The sequence below is a fragment of the Gavialis gangeticus genome, unplaced genomic scaffold, assembly GCF_001723915.1.
Source record: "Gavialis gangeticus isolate Ggan-Ray unplaced genomic scaffold, GavGan_comp1, whole genome shotgun sequence".
Taxonomy (NCBI): Eukaryota; Metazoa; Chordata; order Crocodylia; family Gavialidae; genus Gavialis; species Gavialis gangeticus.
Genome location: NW_017729020.1, coordinates 7104650 through 7114565, shown reverse-complemented (window position 1 = coordinate 7114565; position 9916 = coordinate 7104650). Strand labels below are relative to the sequence as shown.

Here is a 9916-nt window from a genome sequence, read left to right as displayed (position 1 = left end):
TAAGCATAAAGCCTCTTTCCAAAAGCCAGTTCTGCGTGGCCTTGCTGCAAGTTTGTCACTCTCACAGATCAAACTTGTTCCACCTTTTCTGAGCCTCGCAGAGCTTCAAGTAGAGAACTGCTGTACGCAGTAGGAAGAACCAACTCCCCTTAGCATTAAAGCACCAGGCTTTGCAAAAGGACTTTTCTGCACACGTTTGATAGGTGCCGCTCATTGTTTTATGAATCTGGGCACAGCAACTGTTTGGATGGACTGACCAACCTCTGTATTACATGTTGATCTTTAGCCTTAAAGAACCGCACTGTGCTATACTGGGAAAGACAGAGTGGCTTAGTTTGAGTAATAACTGAGCAAGCAGCTCTGAGAAGAGCACACAGAGAAAAATGCAATATTTAAATCACAAGCAGTGACCATAACACAAGATATGCCAATATGCACGAGCACAACCGCATGCCCAACTCTGTGAAGTTATTTTGAGACAGCCTACTTTAGCAACAGATTTTCTCCCTTCAGCTCAAATCTGTCTTTATTCCCCTTTACTAGATGCCTGCTGAGAAACAAAAAGCATCATTTTCATAGGGACATACTGCACTGCATCTGCAGTGGGCCCAGACAGGACCCCACGTCCCTTGCCTGCATGTGATCAACACCACGAGGCCAACTGAAAAACACAAAGCAACTTCCTAAAAAATTCTTCACCAGTGCTTTCTTGATGATCAAATGCAGAAAATTATGTTCACAGCCAGGAAGTAATTTTGAGGAAAGCTTTCAAATACTTCCAGATTTCACTCTACTGAAATGGCACATCTCAGACGCAGGAACTTCCAATCATTTTGAACAAAGGCTCTAAAAGTTTGTGTCCGTTTGTTTGTTTCAACAAGGGGGAGACTTTTTTTCCCCCAGTACAATTTGTTTAAAAATAGTAAACAATTTTTCTCGGTGTAATCCGAGTCCTGGCTGCTGACAGGTGCTTCTTAATTTAAGGAGTCAAGCAAAAGTAACAAAATGCCAAGAAAGAGAATGATGACAGGACAAGACAGAAAATGTAGACACAACTACTAATTTAGAGCACCATGTGATTCTAAGTGTTATAATGTGACATGCACCTGGGGACCATGCCCATGACCAGGCTGGCTGCTCAGCTCAATCAACTAAAAGGAGCAAATTTGATCCAAATAAGAGGAAAAGGAGCAACTTTATTACAGGCCCAGTCACCCACTTTCGGTTGTCTGTCACTTTTTAGAAACACTGCTACCCAACACATTTCAACAGCAGGTAATGCAAAATCCAACAGGCCACATTTAGAGTGGACCAGCATCACAGGGTGGATTGTGCTCTTGCAGCAAGCCACAGATCAATAAATGACTACGAGAAAGCTCTTACCAAACGGTGGTTGAGTCAAGTTAAGGCATAGGAGGTGGTATGCTTTGGGACAGTCCTTTTTATCACACATGACCAGTTCTCCTCCATCTCCACACTGGAAGCAGTTGTCTTCATGCATCTGCTTCTGCTCAGTTTTTATTTTCCGTTTCTTCTGCTTCAGCTTGGCGTTCTTCACCTTCTCTTCATTTGCTGTTGCAAATGCCGTCTGGCAATCAGAAGGAAAGGTCACAGCATTTGTGATTTCAGTCGGTCAGCCTGAGAAAGTTACTTGCCCAAAAGTAAACCTGGGAGTGTCATTTCACTGACTGATACTCACTTAAATCTAGCCTAAGATCTTCAGGCACCTTAACCCCAACAAGCCCTATATCCATCTCCCACCCATACCTGACACAGGAAGAATAGTGCCAGATTAGTAGTAGTAGTAGTAGTAGTAGTAGTAGTAGTTCAGTAGTGTTAATGAGCTTTACTTTGGTGCTGGCCAGAGACTGAAGGAGGACAGGATACTATCGTACTACGGTCATATAGATAAAGACAAACTCCCTTCCCCCAAGAAGGCTACTGCACAACAGTTACATGTGCAGTGACTTGTTTCCTCTCTGCTCCCTGAGAGGATTTTTTTTTTTTTTTAAATAAAGTAAAGTAGACTGGCTGAGATCAGATCAAGATACATCAGCACAGGATGACTCCAGATCACCAAGCCTATTTCAGATTTCCCCTGTGCATTCCATTATGACTTTCCTATTCAGAAATAAGACAGGTGACAAGGAAAAAAAAAAAAAAGGTCTTGTAAGAGAGGATCAAGCACGCGAAGAACAATGAGACTATTACACCCCACGTCCAAGTAGTATGCTGGTTGACTGCTCCTGCCCGTTCTCAACGGGGCTGTATTTGGATCTATAAAGACTTTGGAGAGTGTTGGGAATGATATATTAAAAATGACGGAAGTTACCACATTGCGTGGTAACAAAGATCCCTCTTTGCGCTCTCTCTCACACACAGGACTTTTCACTACAAGCTTGTACACATCCACTTCCATTCTGGTACAACTAACCTTTGGGCGTACTCCGAGGAAGCCACTGCAGTTTTCTGCCCCACAGTGGCATTCGGTCCGCCCATTGCCCAGGCAGTCCAAATTATAATTAAATGTTAACTCCATACCTGCAACGTGAAAAAAAAAAACCAATCCACACATGACATTGAGAAGATATGCTCAAAGAAATAGCTTTTCATTATGTTTTGCCTGCCTAGCCTGTATCATATTGACACCATAGTATTTGAAAAGGGCAAAACTGCAAGATCATGCATGGTATCTCATCTACTTCAACGCTACTAAGAGAGGAAACACTCGTGCAGGAATGGCCAGAGAAGCTGGAAGAACTGAAGCAGATGGAGGGATCCAGCACCCTATCCCAAGACGAACATTCAGTGTTGCCCTTGGTTCAGCTGCCTCTCCCTTTTAAAACAAAGGATTCTGCGGTTGTAGAACTAAGTTTTTTTCAGTCCAATACTGGATTTTACACCAAGAGAATATCCCTCTCTCTATTCTAGGGAGCAGACACTCCCACTGAAGTCACAGATTTTTACTTTCCTCTTACAGCGTGTGCCAAAAGTTCTCATTTGCCGACGTACGCACTGTTCTTTTTGGCACTTTTGAAAGGGACAGTTTCTCTCCTCTCCTTTGGTCATGCAAGTGTCAGTACAGCTTTAGACAACACCTCATTACCTCTGACTTCTACACAAATCATACATAAATAATGCCTATTTTATTATTTTTAAACCTCACCTGAAGTTGCAGTGTGGTTAAAGACATTTGGAACCCAGAAGCTGTTCCACACCCGATAAATGTTAAGGAAATAAACTGAAATTGGGGTCTTTACCACAGGCAAGAAGTCCCTATGGTCACAGCAAGAAGGTGACATTAAATTTCCTGGGTTTTCAAGCTGCAGGTAAGGCTCTGGTCACGTTAGCTTTACGTGTAATACACTTTCATCTTTAACACTCTGCAACATATCTTTAGATTCACTGCTAACTAGGTTACCCGTACTGAAGGTGGTAGAGCTTCTTGATTCAGATTTATTTTCATCCCAGGGCATAACAGTCACGTTCAAAATGCCAACATGGCCAAGTAACTTCAGGAACAACCAAAACACCAGTAACAAAAAAACCCCTTGGGCAAGCTACCGCCAGGGAAGGGGACAAGCAAAATGGAGACAGCTTTTTACCTGCGGGAATATCACAAAGAGCAAAGAGTCCAACTCTAATATCCCCGTTCACTGTCCACTTCTGTGTTTCACAGTTTGGATTACAACTGTGGTTCATAAAGCGAGAATAATTCCCCTTTGGGCCAGCATCTATTATCCGGTCCTTTATTAGAGAGAGAGAAAATCATATTTAGATTTCAGACCAAAGCAAAAGCCTGCATTTGACAAGTCAAGAATCTAACCTTAAGATTTCAGATAATACATTTATGTAGGTACTTGCTAAATTAATTGCAAGTGATGAGCTTTTCCTGGAAGGCAACCTTCAGCAAAAAGCTTAAACAGGTTAAATATGCATGCTTGGGAAAACAAAAAGCTGAAGGGATTGGTAATGGGATCTATGGCCCAGTTCAACCCCCACACCTCCCTGCCCCTCTCTGTCAATAGAGGCCTAAAAGAGCCATCTTCTAAGCTAGTGTCTGGGGCTGATAGGGAACAGCTACATCCCGACATCACTATGCGTGTTTCATTAAAAGACTGCCCAAATTCCACCACAACTCAGAGTCTTGTTAAACAGCCTCATTCATGAAAATTCAAGTTTCCCACTCCTGCAGAGGCATCCCCACTGGATCACAAATAAGAGGGGTCCCCGAATCATCCACTCTGACTAAGGGACTTCATTTTCTGGATCCTTTTATATGCATTATACTAAATGAGCTGCACTGTAGCTACAATTTAACTTTTTTGCATTAACGTGAACCGACGGTCCAGCCACTACTCCAGGTCTCAAAGCCCGATCTTGCAAGCAGCAACACACCATTATGCTATGCAGAGTTATGGTCTTTACCTTTGTAACAGTTAACATATAAAAATTGGTTACGCTGTTCTCATGGGCACGTTTGATTCGCAATCTGCATTCTTCTTCATCAATTAATTCGCCAACATACTCATTTACAAATTCACCCTGAAACAAAAAACCCAAGGACACCCAGGCTTATTGTTTGCTAAGTACAAGTAAGAGGAAGAAGCATAATACATGAGACAGGAAGCCCTTGTAGATCAGGCTTAGTCCCCTGGCCCATGCAAGGTGGCTTTCTACTATAAATACAGAGAACAAATGAACACAAAGTACTCTGTAAGGGTCACCAGTATAGAAAAACTACATACGCATCCAAGTTTATATTCAATTGGAGACCCTGACTTGCAAAAGGGAAGGGTTACATCTAGAGCTGGGATTAAAAGTACAATTAAGAAAACATTATCCCGTTCCCAAGGGTGCGCTGGATTAATTAGCTTTGGCTTTTAGTTAGTTGGGGACAGCTATGTCCAAACCCCTGTATGAGAGAATCTAGAGAAACTGAGCACATCTTTATAACAACATATTCAAACATTCAGCAGAGAAAAAAAACACAAGACACCATATATGAAGTATACGATATACAAGCAAAATGTCAAGCGTATGTGCAGGTGGCACTTAAACTATACAGGCTGTGACTTGGCCCAAAGAGAGACAAGCAAAAAGCAGACGGACAACTGCTTCTCCATTCACTGGTTTTAGTTACGCCAACTCAATCACAGATATAATTTCAAGAAGCATGCTTTCTTCTTTCAAAAACACCTTCAGGGCTAATACACCGATACCCAGAGAACCTAAGCATTAGACAACAGCAACCTACTCTATTACCAAACATTTTCACTACATAGTATTTGAACAGTTATTTTATTAGGACTTTGAACAGCCAATAGTGAATGTGACTAGTGTGCGATAACAAGGTGTGTGTGGCACAGATTATACAAAACTGGATTAAATAATTAAACCACTAAAAACCTGTTAAAAGCAAGCCTTCAAGCTGACAATGTGTTCCTGGCTTTTACCCGATGCAATACAAAATGGCCAGGACAGAACACCTTGATACAAGGGAGCAAATACTCAGTGCACAGAGGGTCAATGATGCTAATGTTCAGATGCAAATATTAACCCCTTGCTAGGCTCAGAGTCAGGAGTTCAAGGAGCATCTGAGCCACTGAGAGACAAAGGGGCTTATGTGTTTTTCTTTTTAAAAGAATAACGTGTTACAGGCCTGGTCCTGTGAACACTGCACTGTGACAAAAGCCTACAAAAACTAAGTTCTGGGAGCCAGCCAGTTTCAGAGAGAAATGTTCAGCCCTCCTTGACCAGAAAGAAATATGGCTATCACAAATTGGAACTTTAAAGAGAGGAAGCAAGAGAGCAACGAAAGAAAAAAAAAAAAAAATCACAAAACCTACGCTACAAAAGGGGATAAGGTTATCAGGGCACAGTTCTCAAAACACCTACAACACTGGGGTCAAAGATGTGGCCCACAGGCTGGATGCAGGAGGGGGGCAATCCAGCGCACACAGTGCCAGCCACATGCCGCTGGGGCCAAATGGAATTTGATAGCCCAGACCTAGAGCGAGTCATGAGAAGCCTAAGTTTCATTTTTCAAGACTGATTTAGGCTTTTCAAAGTCTACAGCTCATTTCAAACCAATGAACTTCAACTCCTAGGTCATGAAGGTACTTTTGAAAATCTAACAAGAGATCTCTCTACTTTCCTTACCAAATGACTTCTGTTTCAGTCTGTGTGCTTTGGAATACTTCATCAAATTAAGTCCCCTCCCCTCAGAAGCTTTATAATGGAGCCACTGGATTTTGAGGAGCGCACGAAAGGATGCAAAGATGCTTTCAAATTTAGCACAGTAAGGCAATTCGCAGGACATCTATTATACACACGCTATGAATATGAAGTTTTACCGTATATACATGTTACAGAAACACACTAGAGCGTGTTAAAATCTTCTTAATTTTTTTCCATCAATTTACTAGGCATCTCCTCTAATTATGGTCAGGAAGTCATTTAAATGCCTATCAGCGGAAACGTCGCTAGTGCAGCCAAAGTCTGTGAGTATAACCAAGGCAGTATTTGTCAACATCAAAACCTAGTTTAAGTTGTCTGCTCGCACACCCCCAACATCACCATAGGCAAGTGAATGCCTGTATCATCATTCAGTTCCTACACCCCTTTTTTCCTATACCAAGGCGCTGTCAACAGTAACACTATGCTACTAGACAAAGCCAGGAGGGAGACTATCTAAATCACTCTGACAAATGCAAAAAACTCACAGTTAAAAATTGTTTTGCCCAAACCCATCTGCCTGGGTATTGAAGACTAGTGGATAATCCTATGCGTCCTATTTAAGCAGCACAACTGCAGGAAGGAGTCCATTCAGAATGTCTTAGCTTTCATCTGCAAGCTCCAGTTATATTTGAGCCAAGTCCACCATCACACAGTACATCCATTGCTTTTTGCCACAATCCAAAACATTCCCAGCTTGGAGAGCAGCCAGCTTCCTTTTATAGTGGAAATCCTTACATAAAAATTTAGTCCATGAAAGTCATGAGATGTGCCTTCATAGCAAGAAGTTCCAGGATTGATTCTTTAGTAGGATGGGAGCAAGTAAAGAGAAGAAAACACGGAGCCAATCAAGAGCAAAACAGTGCTCCCGAGCAAACTCTGGGGATCCAGGTCAACGGATAAAAACAACAACTGGTCCTGAAGTCTTAAATGCCCACTTCATCTGTAGCCAGAGCCAGATCTTCTGTGCTTCAGGTGTGCTCAGCCGCCTCCTTGTTCAGAAACAACGAAGCCTGCATGAGTAAGAGCAAAACATACATCTGTCCATCAGATCCACTCCTCTGCCTGGCAAGTTAAAGCAGCTGTGAAATCCAGGCCCATCATCCTCACGCTTGCCTCGAAGTACAGCAAGACTGCAATCCAGTTAGAAGAAGATTCCCACACTTTGAAAAATGGACTCGGATAGGCAAGTGCAAGCTCTGGTTTTTCCATATCAACTGTCACACATTCCACCCGGGTTAATCCCAGACTGGCACTCTCAGGAATAGTGTGCAGTGACACAGTGTAAAGGAAAACCAAAATGATCCATTTTCAGGACTATTAGGACAGTCCGGAAAGATGCTCCCACTCCCCTGCATCACCCTGCCCTCAACCCATTGCCATTTCTTTAAGGGTTCCAACCACTTTCATATTCCTGTCAAAGTCCACAGCAATCCTTTAGTTAATCAGTCATTCTTGCTTTTACTAACAACATTGGAATGAACAGAAATCTCTGCATCTTCATTATACTTCTCTGCCTTCTTGAACTTTAAGAACTTAAGTGTGTTGTCCAGGGTTTCCTGATCACCTCAAGCCCTTTAATAAAGCTCCAATTTCTTCCGAAATAATTCCAGTCTGAAGAGTTGAGTGCCAAAGAGGGTGAAGCACAGCATCCTTCCCAGATGTTTCTAAGAGCAACACAGTACCCCCTCCCGTTCCCACGTCAGATAACTGGCTACTGGGAACTGCAGCGAGCATTTTCTTGGGAAGTGGCTTAACATGAAAAGCGAAGGCACATGCTGAAAGCTACTTAAAAACAACCTCTTGCAATGAGGCTCGCTATCTCAGGCAGCCCTACCTCCAGTCCTCTGTGCTATTTTGTATCACGTCATTATTTCTATTTGCCATATTAGTAACAGGGGTAAGGAAAACAAACCAACCAGCCAACCCAAACAAAATAAAATATGCATGTTTTATCTCCATCCCACTAAGATTTTTTCATTTTCAGTCAAGAGGTTGTTAGGAGGGGCTCAAACCACTTCAAATTATTTTTGGAGAGCATCCCCCCCCTCTTCTCTATGCCCAGAAATCACTGAAAAACCCTCAGGTACACCATTTTCTCCTAGAAGTGTTATTGACAGTCCTCATCTCAAGCCCATGCAAAGGAATTTATGAACAACTGATGCTGACCCCCTTTTCAAAGAGATAATGTCGTAACAATAGAAAGACACTTCCTCCAAGATGCCTTACATTCCGTGAGGTCAGATTTGTTATTACAGAGGAAGATTCACCTTGTAAATCTAAAGATGCACTTGTCTGTAGGAAAATGCAGTACACGCTCTCTTAAGGTACAAGCCATAAAAGATTAACAGCATGCTCCTCGCACGTTATCTCTCTCTCACCAACAGTTGTTAACTCAGCACGTGTCCCAAATTCTACCTTTTTAATGTTCCTTTTTGTCCTGAGACCCCAGCCACGGCGATCGGTTTTGATGATTTCAGCTTCTGGATAGAGTCTTTTGGTGAAGCACTGGTTCTGACAGCGCTCTCCTGCTGGGCAAACTTGGGGATGGCACTCGTACTGCAGCATCCTGTTCAGGCATTCTGACTCTAGACCACAGGGGTTTTCATCAGACGGCTTGCAGTTACAGCGAGGGATTTCTGACAAATCAGCAACTTGAATCTGAACCTTCCCTATTACTTTGTTTGACTGTGGGAAATAACAAAGAAAAGACACAAGGAATAAACTTGGATTTAAGGCAGAGTGTACAGAGTTTAGGATGAGAACCACTTGATTTAAGGCCCACCACAGCCAAGGTATTTCAAGAGGGAGGGAAGGCAAAACAAATACCATACACTCAGCAACCGACAAGCTGAGTTTTATTTTTTCATTTTTTCCTAACCCTGTCAAAAGAAAGCAAATGTGGCAATAATACTTCCCTGCAATGTGAAAACAGACAAAGTGCAAGGACCCTCAGACCACATCTGGTATTATTCCACCAACTTAAATCAAGGATCTATGCTGTTCAGAAAAGGCCGGCAACAAGGTGCGCGGTGAAGAAAAGACGACAGAACTGATGATTTTGAACTGACAGCAGGAGGTCTGTGTAGTACTGTTACTGACACTATAACTCTTACAATGCACAGAAAAATGCTCTTACTACTCTAAGGATGTATATTAGAAAGTTAACTTAAAAACAGATTAAAGTGCACAACCTGGGGCATTGTGCACCCAAAACCACTAGCAAAAATCTTTTCCAGTGGTTGGGAAGTCTAAGTTTTCACACCGATATTTTGTCATTTCCAGTGCTGTTCAATGCTAAGGTATTTTCCTAACAGGAAATGAGACCCAAGATTCATTTAAAGATAAGTGAGATCTACTTGCAATTGTCAAAACACTTATCTTAAACAGGAGTGACCTTTAACTCTACAACCAATTTACTGATGCTTCCAGCCCTCTCATTGCAAAGGCACACCCTTTGTATGGTGCTCGATGAGGCAGAGCACTTGAGAGTCCTGAGAACAGCAACGTAATTATTTAAACTATCTTCTAAGCCAGAGTTAGTACAAGTCGCTTCCCCACATGCAGCTACGTAGCTTGTTCATACAGGAGAGAGGCAACTCACTTTAATATGCTTGTAGGGTGGGGGTTTTCTTGAATTCCTTTCATTCTCTAGTGCTTCTTTGCTTTCTCTTTGTGC

The 9916-nt window shown here is 42.3% G+C and overlaps 1 protein-coding gene across 4 annotated transcripts in view; it reads right to left on the bottom strand.

Moving 5' to 3' along the window:
• Positions 1 to 9916, bottom strand: part of NSD3 (nuclear receptor binding SET domain protein 3) — a 66181-nt gene that overhangs the window by 1421 nt on the left and 54844 nt on the right. For 2 of the 4 annotated variants that reach the window (XM_019514450.1, XM_019514451.1), the window contains 6 exons: positions 9842 to 9878; positions 8656 to 8925; positions 4429 to 4545; positions 3606 to 3747; positions 2435 to 2541; positions 1384 to 1588 (listed from right to left, as the gene is read on the bottom strand). In XM_019514450.1, coding sequence (XP_019369995.1) covers positions 1384 to 1588; positions 2435 to 2541; positions 3606 to 3747; positions 4429 to 4545; positions 8656 to 8925; positions 9842 to 9878 — 878 coding nt within the window. Of the gene's footprint in view, positions 1 to 1383; positions 1589 to 2434; positions 2542 to 3605; positions 3748 to 4428; positions 4546 to 6725; positions 7251 to 8655; positions 8926 to 9841; positions 9907 to 9916 lie in introns of those variants that run through there. The other 2 variants (XM_019514453.1, XR_002096761.1) reach the window with 2 other exon arrangements.